Consider the following 20,666-nt stretch of genomic DNA (forward strand, 5'->3'; position numbering starts at 1 on the left):
GATGTTTAACACTGAATACTGATAAGAATGCACTTACCAGAGGAATACCGACTTTTCATTTATTGAACAGATATTAGGCATAATTCTTGGATGTCATACACCTGTGCATCTGAACACATCACTCCTCTGAGCTGGTGCTAGCAAATGAAGAGGAACTAATCTGATGAGTACGTAGCAAGAGGCTAGTTGCTTTTTAACAAATCAAAGAAAACGAGCATCTAATTTTGAAAGTTGGCAAATGTTCCCACTTGATGCATGTGAAATAACCACAGAGCTAAATAATCTCTTCATCTCTGTTTAAATGACTACATAAAGAAACATGTATCTGTCCGACTTGTGCAAACAATTCATTTAAGTGTGCAGCTTGGTGCAAGAGCAAATTAGCAAATTTAGTGAATTAGTGAATTTAGCAAAATCAAATCATAGGAAAATTGTCTGAGAAAATTTCTAACAGAAAGTTGAGTTCCTATTTAGCAGATCTTGTAGTGAGGTACACCAGGGCATTATGTCTCTAAGAAGTAGGTGGTACACTTCTGCATCATTACTATGATCTGCCCCTTCTTAGAGATAGACGTTAAAGTTTTAGAAACATATTAATTTTTTTGCCATGTCTACAGAAGTTAAAATTTCATACTGACATCAAGGGTAACATTTGTAAATTACTCTGGTTTCACAATAGGTTTTGCTTGGCTAAGTGACTTCACATTACTCAACTTGTAAGAAGAAACTCTTGTGGTTTACTGTCACATGATGCTATAATCATTTAGATTAGATGAAAAATTAATAACAGTCCATAGACCAGGATCAGGAAGCTTTTGTGTTTTGACCTGTCAATCATAACACTTATGGACAAGGCTTTCTGCTTTCATGAATAGTAACTACGCCATGAAGAAGCAATCTTTAACAACCTTTTTCAGTAAAAACTAACTGGACCTTCTTATATTTTGGGACCTGTTTCTAGCAGAGGCCTTGCCAACAATATAAGGATTTGCCTTAATGACTAGTAATGTTACTCCAATTTCTTTGCCATGTTCAGACCAAAGTCCTCAATGGGCAAGTAGCTTTTTGAACTCCAGTAATTAGTCCTGCCTTTAAATTCCTGTACTACAAAGGAAACAAATTAGTATATGAGGACTCTAAAAATAAAATTGCAGAACTTAATGAAGAAGGTGATGCGACACAATAGTTTAGTTACCTTTTCCATGCAAAAGTATTCTCAAAGCTGATGGGCTTTGAGAATACCTACCCAGTCAGAGTAGCCTGTAAGGTCAACAGAACTGATATAGAGGCTGGGGCAATTACAAACAAAACACAGAAAAGGAAAGGTGATGAGGACAGAGAGTGTTGCAGTCCATCCCTTTATGGACCTTGAGCAAGGACTTACTGGCAGTGCAAGCATTTTGTGATAGCACAATATATTTCAGTGCCTTCCTCCCTCTCCCCATCTTCATACCTGATCGCCAAACTCCACAGTTTGGTACAGTCTAGATTTTTTCCCAATTACCTTTAAGGAAGTAAGTAGCAGAATAAGTAGTAAGGAAGGAGACAAAGACTCACAGTGTCAATATATGTAGAGCAGGATGTCAAATCACACCTAAGAGCAGTCTTTTATTTTCTTCTGCTTTTAAAATTCTAATACTATTGGGGGAATGCGATATAAAAAATAGAAAAAAAAATGCAACAAAATAGCTAAAGATAACTCCAGAGGAGGTAGATGCAAGGCTACCAAATACATGAAAACAACTTCAAGGCAATAGCAGAATTTTTAAAACAAAGATGCCTGGGGAGCAATTTTTCTGTGCTTGCAGTCAGCTTCCAAGTGTGTTCCTTCTGCTGAAGGGAGCATGTGCTTAACACATGTGCTGGCTCAGGATTAGGCAACTGACAGTTGTGGGTATTGCAGGATATGCTGACATTCCTTAGCAGCTCTACTGGAAGGGGATTATATATCTCAGTGATATCAGCCTGAGAGAGACCCTGGGAATAAGGAAACTGTCACACGTCAGTAAACGGTCACTTAAAATGCAAGCTTTGAACACTTCTATCGCAAACCTTCCCCGTCCCATCCTCATAACTCAACTGCAAAGCCTAGGAGGAACAAAGGGCATCAATTACAGTGAAACCCTCCTTTCCAAGAAGCAAACTAGCCTTTCTGGCCACCAGTTGTAACAGCTCCCCATGAGACCCCTGCCATCCCACCGGACCCCAGCAAGCAAGCTGCCTGCACAGCACCTGTACTGGAAGGCAGGATGCAGTGCTGGCAGTGCTGTGCCTGGCACACAGCCTCTCTCATCCCCACTGCCCCAGCAGTTCATCCTCCAATGACAGCATTTTGAAAATGCCAGGAAAGAGAAGGCAATTTCATGTGAGAAATGTAACACTGCAAGTCCTGACCTCTTCTGACCATCACAGATCCTGCTACACTTTTTTTCATGACAACAATTCGTCTCGTGGACTAACTCCAACTTGTGTAGCTGTGTTTGCTGGGCAATTATACTTTCTTAAATTATCCCGGCAGTTTCAATTAGCCTCGGTGCTATTCACTTCCTTTCAAGATGCCGTGAGTGTTAAAGCATGCTGACAAGCAGCTGTTATGTTTCACCCAAAAAGTGAATGCATGGCAGTGGCGAGTGAAAGCCATTCCTGTGCAAGCAACGTATCCTTGCCCAAGACTAAAAAATGCTTTGGGGTTCCTTGGAGGTGGTGATAATGTTACATAAGTGTAGAGTAATAGTTAGTTAGCAAAGAGTAGAATAACTCATTGCAATGTAGCTAGGATGCTCTGGGTAATTCTTTTTTGTAATTTAATATAATCTTGTAAAAACCTTCTGCTTTTGGTGGGTGAATAGAGCTTCATAGCTCGAAAAAAATGAAATGAGAACTATTATAAATTCTAGTCTGTACACTTAGCACACAGCAACAGCCACAATTTTACTTATTTCAACAATAGAAAAAAATCAACAACACAGACAAGAGAGGTTGATAGCAAATGCGTTATCTGGAAACCATTGTCCAGGCACATACCACCCCTGTACTGTGTGCCTGCCCCACCTGCTCAACTCCGTGTGCCCCCAGTGTGCCAGAGATCAGGCTTGTTTTGCTCATTTGTCAAGCCAGGCTTTTATCCTGCTTATGCAGCTTCTTACTCAAGCCTTAAAATAATGCACGAAGCAGCCATCCCTCATTTCCTCTATCAAACCACTAGGAATCCTGTAATACAAGAATTTGTTCCAAAGAAGAATAAAACCTCTCTTACTTTCATAGTAGTAAAAAAAAATAAAAAATAAAGCACCATACTACTTTTAATAGGAAAAAAAAAAACCAAACCAACAAAAAAGGGGTATTCTCCGATGGCCTATCCCAGAAAGGGACATTCCAGCTAATAATCAAAAAGATGCTGTCTACCAAATGACATATCTGTGTAGTCAGACAACTTAATGAAATCACTGGTAATATTCATGCCACACAATCAATCAGCAGCTTACAGCTTCCCCAGACACCAACAAAATCCTGTGACACGCTTGCTTTGCTATGGAAACAACTTGATATTATATACAGTATTCATTAGAAGGGTGAGTGGTATCAGAGCTACAAAACTATACTCCCAATATACTTCTGCTACTAATAGCATATAATATACATTTACGTAAGATTATATCTTCCTTCTAATTATTTCATAAGGCAGACTTCACCTTAAAATAAGGCAGTTTTTTGTCTAAAATTTTTTCAATGTTTTCAATGCCTGTTTCTCCTACAGCTTTTATTTCTGGTTCCCCCAATATTTTCAGGGAGAGATAACAACTCTGTTTCTTCAGAAGTTAAGCAGTGCATCTCAGGACCCTACAGCAAGGCAGCATAAAGCTGACATCCTCATGACCATTTCCCTCCACCAGCTTCTCTATCGATATGACTTTCCTAAACTTTCTGTAAGTTATTTTGGAACATAAAAATTCTCTGTCTGGCTTTCCCCCTCATCTAACTTACTTGGTATCTCTAATGTGAAAAAACAGTTTTTCACATTATCCAAGAGCATGGGCATAGATTTTCAAAGCAGTATGGAATCAAGTTTAATTAGTTTAGTCCCTTTAAATCCTTCTCTTTCTTGTGTATGTCTTAAAAAAAAAAGTCCGTTTCAAACAACTGACTACTATTAATACTACACTATGCTAGCAGGATTTAGCAGTGAAACACCTACCAATATACTGAAAATGGGTGTAGTACTACCAAAACCCCAAGCTGATAAGTGATTTCTGTGCAGGTAAAATAATTCATCACTTGGTGAGACAAAGTTATGTCAAACACGGAGCACAATCAGTGACTTAACAAAAATGCAGGACTATCATATTCCCACAAACATTTGTCTTACGCACACACACTACCAAAAATGTAACTTCAAAAAGAGTTGGGGCTCTTGTTGTTGTTTTCTTTGGCGTTTTTACCCCTATAATGATAGCTAACTCAAAGAAGTTAAACAATGCTAGAATTAAAGTGATCTAAATTTAAATATTAAAATAAAAAATTCTTTACCTTGCCCTTAAAAATAGACTTGCTATTTGACAGGGAAGTACAGCAATGACAGTACATTGCCATCTTGAGGTTGGTTAGCAGAACTGCATGTCCCAACCAAAATACATCTATTTTTTTACCAACCACAACAGTAATTTAGCCAGAAGTACCAAAGCCATTATAAAACACACAGCATTAACACCCTATGTTATTGTTTTATTTTTATGCCAGGAGCTCTGTAGTTTCTTTTCAGGATTGGATATGCTTTTAAAGGGGGAAAATCCTTAACAGTAGAACAAAAGCAAACAAACAGAGCTGTTTAGCATATTAGATCCTGTCAGAAAGAGAATCAAGACTATTCATCTCATATTAGCAAGAAAAATCTGAGGTTAAAGCTTAATTAGTAATACAGATTTCCCAGATCCTTGGAAATTACTACTCAAGTTTAGTTCACCACCAAGGAGTGATTCAGACTAAAAAATTATCCCAAATTACTACTTCGTGTAACATTACAAAAACACAGTTACACAGTTACACATGTTACACGTCTTAATACAGATATGTTTATAACATAGGAGTGTTCATAAAGAAAACAGCACACTTTCCAGACATAAGACTTTCTGGTGTGGGTTTAAAGGAGTAAGAATCACCAAGCTACATTCAAAAGTAGTACCTATGTAAATTGTCCTTGCAAGAACCTTTACACAAATCACTGTAACACAAAACGATGCAATAATCTGGCACCTCGCTCAAATAAAACTTACAGACGTCAAATACATAAACACTCTAATGTTTTAGTCTTTTTTCTTTTATCTTTTTTTAAAAATTACTTCTGAAAAGATTGCTTGGAAAACACATGTCTGTTGATATTCCCAACCCTGAAACAGCATGGAATATGGTTGAATTTACAGTCACACTGGAAGCACCAAGTTGAAGCTCTGAGGTGCATATATATATAATTGATTGGTATAAATGCTTTTAATAGAGGTCAGAGACATCTGATTTTGCTTGTTTGTGAAACCAATTACATCTATGAGACTACTTACAAGGGTTATTGGTTTACTAAAATAGTTACACTGGTTTTTCTTATCCTCTTTGTAAGCAAACTGGTCTGTACTCAAAACCCACAAATGGCTATTTGAAGCCTGTTATTTTTACACCCAAGGTGAAGTATGTTTTCCTGAGCTATCCAGAGGCCTTTAAGCAAACAAGAAAAAGCCTCTTTGAAAGTTACCTGCTTGGTTTGGAGGCTGCCAGCCCTTGGCAGAACCCAGGGGTCCCACTGGCTTGAGGGCTGCAGCAGATGTGGTGTTGGCGGGAGCAGGTCTCGCATCCGCGTTGTCCTGGCAAGCAGGTACGCTCCTCGCTGGGGTGGCAGTAAAAGCAGCAGGCTGGGTGGCTTCCAGGGAATCACTGTTCAGAAACGAGGGAAGAATAAATAAAATGCCTCTTGCTCGAACAAGAGAATTTGTGAAATGGAGATGTGGAGAGATATTCCCTCACCCTGCTGCAACAAAGCAGCACCCACTGCTCTGTCATCACCAACAAACTGGTTTTTAACAACTGGACACTTGACACTTGAGTAATGTCTGGCAGAAGTCAATATAGTCAACTAAATCCCTTCATGATTTCCATTTAAAATAATTAAATGTCAACATGATACAGGTTAAAGTAGAACCCTTGCTGTAAATTTAATACACTCACACACATTTTCAATACCTTTTTTTTTTCCCCTTGGAAACTAGGCAAATACTCATATAGGCAGATTATACTTGTACATCTTAATAAAAATCATCAATCTAAAAGTGACTGAATAAAATGTAATATTGTTCTATAGGCCAGTGCTGCCCCAAACAATTAAGTATTTCAAAAGAGTTGTAAGTTTCTTTATTCATTAAACAACATGTACAATATTTTATATTGTCTCTTTAGAGTAGTTTACAGCTGCTTTTATATTTTAAGGGTTAGCAGAACTCTTTTAGCTCTTTAAAAACACACATGATGAAAACTGAACTTAATCACAATTCATGTAGAGTGTAAGTAGCCACTAATTACGCTGCCAACAGGAAAATTTTTCATTTCTCACTTGCTTTTGGGAAGCTGAAAAAAAATATTTTCATTTTAAATATTCAAAGTAGAGGAGTAATTGCTAATGAAGGTCATTTGCAAACTAAAAGGACCACAAAAACAGGAAATTAACTCAACAATGTTGCAAAATACAGCCCAAACTATTCCAAATACATATTTTGCACAATTTGAAAACCCATCAGTTAACACACTAGAAGCCTTGTATTCTTTCCTCTATTGAAGGAAAAGAAATTTACAGCACACATGAACCATGCGTATTTCACTGGGGTCATTCACAGAATCATAGATTGTGCCAAGTTCATAAAGTAGAAATCCATGACCTATTTTTACTTTACAAGTGCTGCACATGTACAATATGACCTTGCCCATACAACATGCAATAACTTGAACACAACGTGAGGCCATAACACAAGTTCATAACCTTGATTTTTTTTGTCTCTAGATTTACAGGGTAAATAATTCATGTATTTCAAATCTTCTTCTGGGCAAGGGATAAAAAATATTGTTCACAGTTTAGAGAATATATCTGAATGCTCAGTTTAATGAGTAACAGCTATTGTGATTGTAGGCTTTTGGTACCAGAGGTATCTGTGTTGAACTTACACTGCTGGATTTTTTATAAAAAGTGTGCACAAGCCCAGTGAAGCACAAAGTGAGATCCTGCATTTTGTTATGTTCAGATGCTGAAAATATATTTAAAGACATTTGTATAGTACACATTATCTTCCTAAAGGCCTAGGATACAAGTTTTTATTACAGTAGATTTTGAGGCAGTGGAGATACACTGCATGAAAGTACTATTGAAGACTGAAAGAAAAAGGATAGGGAAACATCCTCTGATGCGAAGTATCAGCTCAGTAGTCAAAGATAACAAGGTAGTTTGGGATTGGCCTCCACTATGAAAAAAATTTGTCTGCAATTTCATAGTTATAGAAATGCCCTTCTGTAATGCTAAGTATATTTGACACATAACCCATCAAACCCATTCCAAGCCAGAGCCCCACTGCAACTTTAAGAATTCCTCATTAACACTGTTGGTGCTAAAAAAAGAAAGTTTCCTCCTTCTCCATCCAAGAGACTCATCACTGCTTGTCAGATCACTTTTTCAGTCTAGCACCTCTTTACTGCCTTTGTCTGGAACACATAAATCATAAATAATACAAATCATCTATCATAAATAAGAAAATCCTGCTGAGTCAGCAGCTGTCTTGTACAGAAGAGGCTACCTGAGAAGTAAAAATAGATGTAAGACAATCAAAAAGAGTACCCTGCAGGTAGAAGGCAGTGAGGAAGCAGACTGACCACGTCCACAAGGTTGATTGTAATGCTGAGTGGAAACTCACTATTGCTATTTTTGTGGTTTATTTCTAAGGTTTGTGAATGATGTGACGTGCTAGTTCATAGTATATTCTGAGTTGGAAGGGATCCACAAGGATCACTGAGTCCAGCTCTTAAGTGAATGGCCCATATAGGGATCTCCTGAAGCAACAGATTATTGGAGACACTTCATTTAGACATTCAGTGAAATCCTAATGACCCCAAACTAAAAGACAACTATAAACCCAGGTATAAACTACCTGTGATTTTTTTATCACCTCTGGCAGCTTATGTGCCAGGAGCCTATTTTGGCAAAAAGTTTCTCAAGGGAAAATCTTGAAGCCCTTACTCTGACAGAGAGGATCATGCTGGCCTCAGGGCAAAACTTCTGACAGGTCTTGGACATCCTTTGTACCCTATGTCTGGTTCTTTCAAGCAAGAGTTGAATAAACTCAAGCCGTCACCATATTTCTTCAATTTCAGCCTCCAATCACAGTTGCCTGAGTGCACATGCAGTGTTCTCTGTGGAAAGATATATTCATCTTTGTCTTCCTTTCAAAGACATGCTGCTCCTTCAGCAGTGTCTCCCTCATGAGAGGTTCGACCTTTGAAATGCTCAACTTCAAATTCATGCTGCAAAATTAATTCCTCAACATTTTACTTTATGTTCTTCTACACTAAGAAACACTCGAATTCCAATTATTTTTATCCATCTTTATAAATATAGCGATGGATCTTTTCAGAAGCACACTTACCTTCTACAAAGTGGCTGTACAATACCCACAATTAGCCCCACTAATATTTTGTAACTCATTAGGATATTGTAAAATGATGACCCAAGTTTCGCTATCTAGAAACGACATGATTTGAAGAGACAAAAATATGTACTGAAATTCAAGGACATTAACAGGTTATGGAAGAGAGCTCCCATCTGCTTTTCAGTGCCATCACTAGGAAACTGAGGGAGGAATGATAAACCTTATGTATTTACCAAGTTCCATGTGAGCACTTTGTCAGACTTTCCAGTTGACACTCATTGGTCAGGTTACGGTCAAGAACATTTTGATATCAGAACAATTGTACTATTATTAATGACACACCTACCTTCTGTCTCTAGTATTAACATTTTAACTCTGTTTCATAACTCTGAACAACTCCTTCTCCAGCTGATGAATACTTACAGCAAATATGAAAGTTTTCCATGATGAAAACTAATGCAACCAAGAGTCACATCCCTGCAAGACAACATTCCCTGCAAGATGGGAATGCTCTGTTGTCAAGCTTTGGGCAAGGAGTTTTAGCAGTGCAAGAATGAAGGAATGGTGAAACATGAGTCTGATAGACTCAGTCTTGCATCCTGAAAACCTATGAGAAGTTTGATTAACAAGCTATAGGAAGATTAGTCAAAATAATTCTGGAATTGAGTTGCAAGGGAAACAGATTGTAAAAACAGTCCCAGAAAGATTCATGGCAAAGAAGCGAGCCAAAGATGCCTCTCTATCTTTTACATATGCTAGCTTGCACATAACAGACACTGCTGTTCCATGGAGAACAACTCCTATCACACAGTGCAGCCTTTTTCTATCAGAGTGAGTACATATATGGAAAACACAACTTTCTGGGGAGCCAGTCTGAGGTCTGAGGACACACATAGGGTTCCAGTGCCAGTGCAAACTTTATCCTGAGTTCACAAAAAGCTCTCTAGACTTACCCTCTCCTGATCAACAAAAACATTGTGGAAACTGGAAAAAAAAATCAACTCTTCAAAAAGTAATAATTCCTCCTCCTGTGTGGGAGGACGTGGGTTCAGATCACCCATGAAAGAAGCACCAGTTTTTCAGAGACCAGGTTGAACATATTTCAGAATATTTTAAGAGATTTGCACTGGAAAATCGTTCTGAATGTCTTTAGAGGTTCTGATGCACTGCCTCTCCATCCCCCTACTCTTGCCCCTGAAAAAGAAAAAAAAGGAAAGAGAAAAAAAAAGCAGAAAAGAAAAACTCATGATCTGTGGCTATAGATGCCTAAACCTACCTCCATCCTTCTATTGAAACTCCTATATAATGCCACCCAGAATTTCTTCAACAAACTTTAGAAAAGCTAACTCAAGCTTCTCTCCCAAGCAGGTTCAAGAGAAAAACAAAACCAAGACACACACAAACAAAAAAAAGGAAAAAAAATGGTTTCTGGTACAACCAAGTACAATATGATAGCCTTGATTCTGCTTTATGTCTTCTAAAGCCAAAATGGTTTAACAAAAATGAGACTTCCCTTTCACTACATATTGCTGCCTGATGGCTCTCTGTTAACCCCAAGCAGACAACAAGCATACTCCAGAAATCCGAACAAATGCCTTATAAGTTCTATACACAATGTTTTGCATAGCACTAAAGAGGGAAAAAATAAAAAAGGACATTTTAGTACAAACTTTTCAAAAACATTTGTATTAATGAAACTTTGCACCTTCAAAGTAAGGAAAGGATGACTTGTCTGCCACAAAAACCCTATAAGTAAACTGTTGCACAAATGTTCCTCCAAAGCTTTGCAGCACAATATTTAAGCTATGCTGCTTAAGTCATACAAATCACATGATGTATTTTGTCCAATATTAAAATACATGATAGTTGTGCCTATATATAGGATACCAGAAAAGGGTAGGTATGAGAATTATGACAAAATTCCATGAACAGGGGAAATACATATGCCTTTTTTGCAAGGGTTTTCTGGCGTAAAAATAGAGAAATAGAAGACGACGAACACTGGTGCTGACCAGTGTTCCCACCCCTACTACAAATCCATTGTCTCAGTCAGAGTTTCCTTTTCATGCTAACCTAGCAGTGCGCCAGTAACATGCAAGAAAGAAGAAATGCAAAATAGAGAAACAAAAAGAAAGAGCAGAGAAATTCATCTGGGTGGAGGTTATTTCCATATGAAGTTACAGGGAGAGAGTATGTAACCCTTCTGTAAGCAGTGCTCTAACAGAAACAACTCAAAGTGTCTTTGAAAATAAGTTTCTCTCAGTTAACACCTGTGCTCATCTCACAAGGCCAAACTATCCTTTTTCTAAAGTAATTGTACGTGACATAGTATCAGGAAGATAAACCAAAAGTCATGTCAAAAACAAAAGCCATGTCAACACTCATTCTTGCTGGCATTTCCCAAAATTTCACAGTGCTTCTGCCTTGCAACTATTTTTAAGGCAGAGCTCCAAATCTTAGACATGAAAGATAATACATACATCATTTCCTTTCCTGCATATGTATTGTTTGTTAAAAAACACAAAAGCTCCATAAACTTAATGTTATCTCTGTTGCCGTCAGGATGAAACACTTAGCTTAGTGAAAGATTGCATGGCTGTTATAAATCCAAAAAAGGCCATTACTGAGGAGTCTGGTGGGGAAGAAAACGTGTGGATGTTCAGCACAATTTCAGGTCAGTTACTAAGTCAGAAAAAGGTCAAGTTCTCTGGCAGCTACCCAGTACAGAGTAGTTTAAGACAGACAGCTTTTTGGAGCAGATGGTGAAGTGAGAGTGATAAAAGGGAAATATTTCTGGAGTAACCTTACTGCAGAACAAAATCAACACACAGTTTTTGTTATAGCTATAATCTTCTTGAGTTTTTCCCCAGAGATAATGCAAAGAAGCCCAAGCTACCTTGGTAAAATAGATTCATTACCTTTTCATGGAAGTTAAACAAGATAGAGCCAAAAAATACAAACTCCAAAGCAGTTTATTTACTTGGCTTTCTTGGTTAAGCCAACTTTTTTTTTGAACAAGACAGTCTACTATCTACTGTCATATACTCATCTATTGATGAGTATATGGGACATTAGATTTCAGCTCTCCTTCTTTATCAACTGTTTAATTGTGGGAAGAAGTGAGCTGCCATTTAAAATAACGTTTCAGCATTACATTTGTGTACATATGTAATTAGATGGACTGTAATGCAAAGACATTTTAATACCTAGTTTCTCACACTTAACGGGTATATTTCTCTCAAATCTCTTATTTTTTTCTGACATAATTGATTAGTGTTGCTTGATCTTTGTTGAAATTCAATGAGAAATTCACTGACACTACATTTATCTTCTTTTATGTTCTTTTCATACATGTTTCTCAAGCCATACAATAAAGACCGTCCTCCTTTATTTACTAGGACGAGACAGCACAAAGCTTCATTTCTTTGGCTCCATCTACTGGTAACCTCTTCTTCCTTACCGGTGCTGGCAGCTTGGGACTAAGGATGAGAATATGGAAACCAGAAATAATTACCCTCATGTGTTGTATGATATCTCCAGATCAACACCAGCTATTTTGGGAAAAATCCTTTTAAGAAAATGCAGTTCATGCATAACATTCTCTGGACTAACCATACTGCTACATCACATTTCCCAAATTTCAGGTCATAACCTATTTGGGGTGTCCCTAACAGCCTGAAAATTATATCCTTCCTTTATGACATTATGAACCAGGGTAACCTGGCTATTGCAATGGCTTAAGAGAAAATTCATTTTTCACAAGTTTAAAAACTACCTTTAAAACCCCCTAATAATCCATGTTTGTTTATTTCAAGCAATTCAACCTGGATCCAATACTGATATGGTCTTTTAAGAAGGCTTATATGGTCTCTGTACTCCCAGTATACCTTCTGGTTCCCTGGCACATCTCTCTCCAGCTCTGTCAGTTGGAAGAGCAAAACAGATTAAAACCCTCCAAAACTAGACTTTAACTATGGAAGAGGGAAAGAAGTTCTTCACTGTTTCCTGCCTTTCTCAACAGACAGTCTCATTTACTTGCAAGTGACAGCAACCAAATGAAGTCACTTTGGGAATCTCAGCTTTCTAGCAGAAGTGAGTGAGTGCATCTCCAAAGAAAAATCTTCAAAACAAGGACAGTTTCTCCCCATATGGTGAGCAAATAATGGATAAACATAGAGAAGAAAATTTCCATTCATGTAACAATCTGCCTTTACTTGCAGCTTATGCCATAAACAACACATATTAGTGAGTGAAAGAAGAAAAAAAAGGGAAGTCAGAGAATTCATTTTCACCATCATTATTAGCTCTACTAAAGTATCACCAAATAAACACTACAGCTAAAGAACAAAGTCTTGCTGGCAGCACGGCCTGGGTTTCACCTGTAGCGCACAAACAGGTATCAGTACTCCTGGAGAGGTTTTCTCTTTTAATGAGTACATAAAAAGGTTTTCTAGTAGGTATCATTCAGTGGTAAAAATAAAATTAGTATTCAAAGTTGTGATATATCACTACAATTCCGTTAATATTCCTTTTTGTTCTTTCTGAAGTAGATATACCACAACATTAGAAATTTTGATACAACTTAAGACTGTGCCTAATAAACTTCTATTTCCCCTCCCCAAGGTTAGGGATACTTTAGCCTTTCCTAGTGACTGAGGTCACCTCGGAATCCATAAACAGGAGGAAAGAACTAATTCTTGTTACTCAGAAGAAGATTCTACATCAAGTGGATCTCAGCTCTACTTATAATTAGGCCTTATCTCTAGAAGAGTCTAACTCTAGTGAAAATGCAAATAAACCCCACAAATTATTTCTTCCTTAGCACAATTTAATACATACTGCCCTGTAAAATAACCAAATAGACTTCCGCCTTTGCAGCTTCCCACTTAAGCAAGAGTTAATGTAGTTGCGGTCAGGAAATGAGAACAAACAGTCCTGTGCACTGAACAGAATCAGCTCTGGAACAAAGGCCCTAGACAGCAAATAATTTTTAAAATAGTGATTTGCTGGACTGCATACCAGTTGTTTGATTTTAGTCATTACAAGTGAGTTTTGAAAAATAGCAGCTCTTTGTTCCTGGAGCACCCTTGCAGCCCAACACGCCTCTTATTCACTCAAGGAAATGTTGCAAATAATTCACCCGGATAGATGTTTTAAGCCAGAATATCTTGTTTCTTCTCCAGTTGGCTATTTGGATGGTGTCTCGCTTGGAGGTTCACAACACAACACAAACAGAACCATGCATGTTAGAAGGGCACTTGGTGATGGTGAGGAAACGTTCACTTAGTACGGTGGACTTGCACAAAAACCATCAGCAGGACCAGGGTGGAGCTTAGTTCTGCAAAGGGGTGAAATCAGAAGGATTTGGGGTTGGTGCCCTCGTGCCAAAGACCAGAATAGGTACACTGCTTCAAGTGTGCAGACAACAGAAACATGCTTTAAAAGAGAAGCTGGTTTCTTGTGAGTCCTAAGTGCCAACTGTGCACCACACTCGGACAATACCTCTCGTTCTTTGGCAACTCCAGAGCACTTATGGACTTCCTGGAGGGTCCAATAGCCTGCAGAGGAGGCTTAGCGACAGGTGTGGTGAGCAGGGCATCCAAGAGCGAGTGGTAGACACCAGGTTCGGAGAGTCTAGCAAGTGTTTAAAAAGACCCCATAAACAAGCTAGGTGACCACACAAAGTTCAAGTTGGCTGGGACCATTGGAAACCCCAAAACCCTTAAGAAAAGCCAAGGATAAATGATGTAGGAATTATGCCTAAAAAACAAGTCCACAAAGTGGACGTTGCACACTTCAGGGGATGCACAAGACAACCCACTAGGGTGTGAGAAGAATTTACTTTTTTTTTTTTTTACCATCGATAAAGTAAAATAAAAAGTAATCAGAAAATAGTATTTATTTAATCTTTTTCTCATATTTTTTAATTTTCTGGTTTTGTGTTTGCTTTATAATGTACATAATTTATTAGTACATTAGGGTATCTATGTAATTTAGAAAAACATAAATGTACACATTATTGCATAATCAAAAATATTTTACTGATATGAATGGATGATTGAAAAACTTGTCAAAATTTTTAGTCTTAAGTAAGCCTTTATAAAAAGCAATACAGTAAAGATTTAGATGGAACTCAGAAAGTTGTTTTCAAGCATTGAAAAGTTCCTCGACAATACAGATTATTCTTTGTCACCCATGCAACACAAGTGTTATTTACAGTTAATTTATTAACTGAACTGTAAAACAGGCATCATGAGGAATAGAATGGTAGAATTACTCACCAAGGCTCAGAGTGACAGTCTGGAGGTAAGCTAAAAACAGGGCATGGGAGCCTTGGACATATTCTAATGACTTGCCCACCACACTAGTGTGAAAGAGCTGATTTCACAACCTTGCCAGGGACCAGTTATTCTTGTGTGAACTTGAACTTTCTTAAGCCAAGCTAAAAAAACATTCTACCTGGCCCGGACAGCAAGAGCAGCAGACACAGTAGCAGCAGCCACGCTCTTAATTTTTGATCTCTGCTTGAAAGGAGAAAGAACTGAGAGAGGAGTGGGTCCAAGGATCGGCAGACTTCTCGAGGGATTTTCCTGCAGTACTTTTGTAGCACAGAAGCTTTAAGCCAACAAAGGAGAAAACAGAGAAAGTAGGAAGATTGACAGAGACACAGTACAATACCAGACCACATTAATCACTGGAAAGTTATGTGATTGTAGGTTTCCAGCTCACAGAGATGTGAGGCAATGTATTAGCCACTTGAATACTAATATAGAAAACAGCAATTTTGATTTCAACTACAAATAAAACCTTCCCTTCACCACGTGAGCATTCAGCATCTGTCAGCCTTCAAATTCCACATCCTAGACGCTGCCTCGCAACCCTGGGTCATTCCCACTGAACTAGGCCCCAGAACACTTCATGTGGATCCACATGAGTCTCCCTAGTGTGGACAGAATGAGTTTTGAAGATAATTTATCTTCTCCTCTTTTTCATAATAAATAGTAAACATAGAAAACTTGGGAATATTTGCTGATATAGCTTCATCAGATCCATTTTTAGCCACCTTTATCAAATTCAGCATGCCCCTCACCCCCTTTTCATTTTCCCTATTTATTATATGGGTGGAAACGAATGTAAACAGACAAAAAAATCTGAAAAAACTAGACTGGCTTCAAGGTAAGTTCTACACTGGTGAATCTGTAACTTGGGTTCTTGTTTTAAAATTTCAAGATTATCCACTGAATTGTTGTATATTTTTTAAAATAACTACAGAAATCAGTGGAACACTCCAAACACTTACATAACTATATACCACTTTTCAGACTTAAATGCAAAACCAGTGCCTGAACACCTTGCTTACACCCAGTGTCTTCTGTAGATATACCTTAAAAGATTTACCTTGTATGACTTATAGATGATTTAGACTGAAAGCTTGAGATTTTATTGAAAGAATTTGCTTCGCAAGTAGGCAGAGATGCTTCATGCCTGCCCAAAAGCAGCAAGAGAAGAAAAGCTGTTAATCAAACACTTATTACACCTCTGGCAATGCTAACTAAAGCTCAGGTGGAATTAATTTAAGGATTTTTTAAAAGCCCTCCTTATCCATAAAAAACAACAACAAAAAAACCACTCAAAAAAACCCAAAAAAAACCAAAACAAAACAAGACCCCAAAAAACAGATATGGTTTAATATCCTGTAGTATTCATTATGGAGGGAAGCACTTTCTTTCACTACTGGTAAACACTATACTCCAGATGTCCCATCACTGCATAAGTTAATGCTTGTATTCTCCTCCAAAAACTTCAGGCTATTGGACAATTTAAAAACACACACTGTAGCAAATATGACTAACCTTTGAAAGTCAGGTGAATAAGATGTGGAATATCAAATCACCATGCATTATGCACACTGTGCCTTACCCCCAAAACCTTCTTCCACACTTGGACACTATATATTCTCCTCATATCACCAACTTTTGCCAACACAGTCCTTCTACCCATGCTTGCTTTTCCTCCTCCATCAAAGGTCTGCTTTAATTTTTAAATTATTTTTCTAACTTTCGCCTAAAACCTACTTGAATTTCTAATTATTATGTAAATCGTCAGCAGGTCAGGAGACATCTGGTAAGCTGCTCCATCATGACAGCATCATCATCAAAAAAATCAGATGAAACTGTATGACTTTAACTAAAAGAAGAGAGATTTATATTAGATATTAGGAAGCAATCCTTGTGAGGATGGTGAGGCACTGGAACAGGTTGCCCAGAGAAGCTGTGGACGCCTCAACCCTGGAAATGTTCAAGGCCAGGCTGGATGGGAATTTGAGCAACATGGTCCAGTGGAAACTGTCCCTGCCCACGGCATGGAGTGTTGGAACTAGATGATCTTTACAATCCCTTCAAACCAAACTATTCTGTGCTTCACTGTATGTACAATTACAGTTTCTGATCGTGCCTTCCTAACACAGGTGGGCTCAGATGTACCTGGCAAGAGCAGGAGGCAGCCCGAGGACCGTTTCCACACATGGGGCTGCAGAAGGCGGCCACCCCACTGGGTCAGCAGGCAGGGGGAATTCAGGAGTCTGTGTGGCCACAGCACACTTCATGGGGAGACGAGGTGCTTCATCAGCTGGCAAAAAGCTTGCTGCACCTGGAGCAGGCAACTCCACAGCTATTTTCCTGGTTGATGTTAATTTCACAAGTAGTTATAGTGAGATGAAATACGGAGAAGAAATCTCTCATTTGATTAAAAATACAAAACAGCAATTGACAACTCTTTCTACCTGGTGTTTTGCATCTTTTGTAAGAAGAATAAGTGAGTAGCAGGTGAGGGCTTTTTTTCCTTCTTTCCTGCGAAGCAAATACTCATTCCCTAGGAATCAGACAAAACTAATTTTTGGGGCATTTTCACAGCTGAAGTTTGAGCACTTGTTTAACCACAAAACCAAACTATTTGGGTAGTTTGAAGTAGTTACTCAAAAGACAGCAAACTTGAACAACAGCAAGTTGTATATTAGAAAATCTACCTAGTGTAAGTAGATGACACTTTAGGCATTGTGGCTACTTGGCTGCTGGTATTTAAAATCTGAAAAGTTGAATGGAGATGAGGTGTACACTTGAGTAAGACTTCCAAAGGTTCTCAAACAAAAGTTTATGAAATAAAAGGAAGCAGAAGGACAAGTAGCATTCTCAAGAAAGCAATATTTCTCCCCATATTTTACTTCCTCTTGCTTGTCATCAAACCAAAACAACCATTAAAGACTTGACAGTTTTAGTTTGGTCACCCTTAGACCTCCTCTTCTCCCCAGCCTGATGCTAATTTGCCAATTAAATGAGCAACTTCTGTCTTTGCAAACTCCCTTTTCCATGATGACTACAACTGAGGGAAGTTTTTTAGGAAAACTGATGCAGAAATGTCAAACCTGCCAAAAAGGAGACCTGTCTGAGTTGAAGAGACTACAGCAGCAGTTAACAATTCACGACAAAACAGGTGTATGCACAGATTCTACCCTTTCCTGGAGTTGACCTCAAGCTCTCCAAAACTTCATACAGCATCTATATGAAGTTTTGCAAATCATAAAAAGGGTCTTGAAGAAGATGAGGACAAGGGTGATAAGTAACACATGGTATATCCTCCAAAGGGAGAACAAGCTGACTCCAAGTCTTATTGAATACAAACTCGTTGTGTTTCCATTTTTCACTTGATTTGGCAGTAACTAGAAAAGGACTAAGAAATTACTCTTGGAGATTTCTGCAGAGAATATTCTTGGCTGTCCACTTGTCAGAAAGTACACAACAAAAATCAAGATTAGTACCTACTATCTAGTACTATGTCTTTGTATTTATATCAGGCATAATTGCATTAAAAGAAAATATGAAAGTAAGTCTGTATGACTGTAAAAAGCATGTATATAAAAAAGCAACCTAAAGACCTGCTAGCATTGCATCTGCTTTACATTAGCTATGTGTTTTCTCAGGAAGTGCCAGATTCTGTGGTTTACATGGTCTAAGGTTGCCAGGATTACCTTTTAAGATGACTTTTTGCAGCTTTCTGGAAAGCCTGTAATTGCTCTTAAATATTTTACTGCTAAACTTAGAGGAGGACACTGCATATATGAAATAGACTAATAATACACTACAAATTATAGTAGTTGGCTATATTGCCATGCTACTAGTTAAGGCTTTTAATGAAGAACTAAAACTACAATAAAAAAGCATTATGAGGTCTGCCTTATAAGCAGTGAACCTAACCTTAATCCAGTAATCAAATCCAGATCCTTCATACATTTCACAGCAAGCTTTCTCCTTCTTGGTGGTTTAGTAGTGGGTGGCACAAATTACAGAGCTTCAGCCAAAGAAAGATGGAGCCCATTAGGAAAATAAGGACCTATGCCAGTCACTGAGAACAAATGCAAGGCTTCAGTGGCAAGACAAACTCTACCGACCTCAGTGCCTGACACGGCACTCAGCAGTTGCTCCATACAGATTTCCAATAGCTGCCATTTTGTATAAAAGGGGGTTTGGAGATCTGATTTGATGTATTTCCCACCCAAAAGAGTCTTATAAAAGCAGCAACATCAGCTCAGTAACAAAACATTAACATCAAATATAGTTGCTTGTCTCATTTCAGGAGAGAATCAAGACTACACAGCTTTATCAAATAATTTATGTTCTCCTTCCCACACTCAGTGCTAAACCTTTCCTCTACAGCTCTGCAGAAGCTGCTCAGATTTCTGCCCTTCTTGAGCAGAAAATTCTTATAATCTACTTTTTTGACTATTTGTATAAATACTTTGGCTTTTGTCCTGAATCACTATGAACATATCTGTCCTTTCTGATTTCTCATTTTGAAGCTGCTTTCTTGTTAGGTTAATTTTGCCAAGTAATAAGAGCCACAGGTCTTGAGTGAGAGAAGTTTTAAATTTCCTTTTCCTGGACTCAGATGCAGAGCTAGGATTTAGAAAAGACTCCTTGGTGCTCAGAACACTGTAGTTGTTGTGGTATCTGCAAGGCATCTCTGCAGCTCGGCAGAATCATAGAATGATCTGGGTTGGAAGGGATCTTAAAGATCATCTAATTCCAACCTCCTTGCTGTTGGCAGAGACATCTTTCACTAAACCAGACTGATCAGAGCTGCATCCAATCTGGTCTTGAATACTTTCAGCAATGGCGCAAGTAGACATAATCACACTAGTTTCATTGGTAGGCACAAAAATCAATTATTGAAGCAGTAATTTTTCACCTGCCGTTTTCATTCCAGGTTTCCTGCTAAAACAAAAATCTTCACCAGGAGTATTGCCATACATCTTCTGCGTGTATTTTTCATCGTTGGTGATTTGAGAGAATGTGCTGCTGAAATATCACAACCAAATCTTCTTTACTGTATTGGTTCAAACCAAAGGTTACCATGATGGTACCCACACCACCATCACCACTATCACTTCCTGCCCACTGTCATGTTAGCTCATGGAGTTACCTGCTTCTCCCAGACAACAAAAAAGTCTTCAAAAGATGACCAAATAGACTTTTATTTTGATGTCAGGTTTCTCCTCACCTCTCAGCTAGTTGAGACTACTGCTTTAAAGGTGAGACTGTCAATTCCAAATCTTAGTATTAGTTTTCTAGTTGCAGAAAGCCCACACAGGTGTAGGCAATAGTATATTCCTGCATGCTTTACAAAAGCATGAGTTTCTGTCTAGGGGCCTGGCAGGACCAGGCACTGTTAATTTAATTCTCATTTTTAAAGGAACAGCTTTGTTTCCGTTATAACTTTGTCCTTGTGCATGTTTAATGAACACTAGCTACCTGAAACTAAAAACCACTCCTGTACAATGAAACACAAACCACCAGAAAATGTTATTGACCTTCAATAAGAGCATCATAACCCTCTAAATTACTGTCACTGTCTAGTGTTCATAGATGATCTCCAAACCACCACCAATCTGCCGAGGTAAGCATCAATAAAGCTATTCAAGGCCAGTGAAAGGAACTTTTACAG

General features: G+C 38.2%; 1 protein-coding gene across 7 annotated transcripts in view; it reads right to left on the reverse strand.

The window, feature by feature from the left end:
- The window catches only part of PDLIM5 (PDZ and LIM domain 5), a 126,955-nt gene that overhangs the window by 21,532 nt on the left and 84,757 nt on the right, over positions 1-20,666 (reverse strand). For all 7 annotated transcript variants that reach the window (XM_027635624.1, XM_027635623.1, XM_027635629.1 and 4 more), the window contains one exon: positions 5,741-5,919. In XM_027635624.1, the coding sequence (XP_027491425.1) occupies positions 5,741-5,919 (179 nt within the window). The remainder of the gene's footprint in view (positions 1-5,740; positions 5,920-20,666) is intronic.

This window comes from Corapipo altera, unplaced genomic scaffold (assembly GCF_003945725.1).
Source record: "Corapipo altera isolate COAL_440 unplaced genomic scaffold, ASM394572v1 22b, whole genome shotgun sequence".
Lineage (NCBI taxonomy): Eukaryota > Metazoa > Chordata > Aves > Passeriformes > Pipridae > Corapipo > Corapipo altera.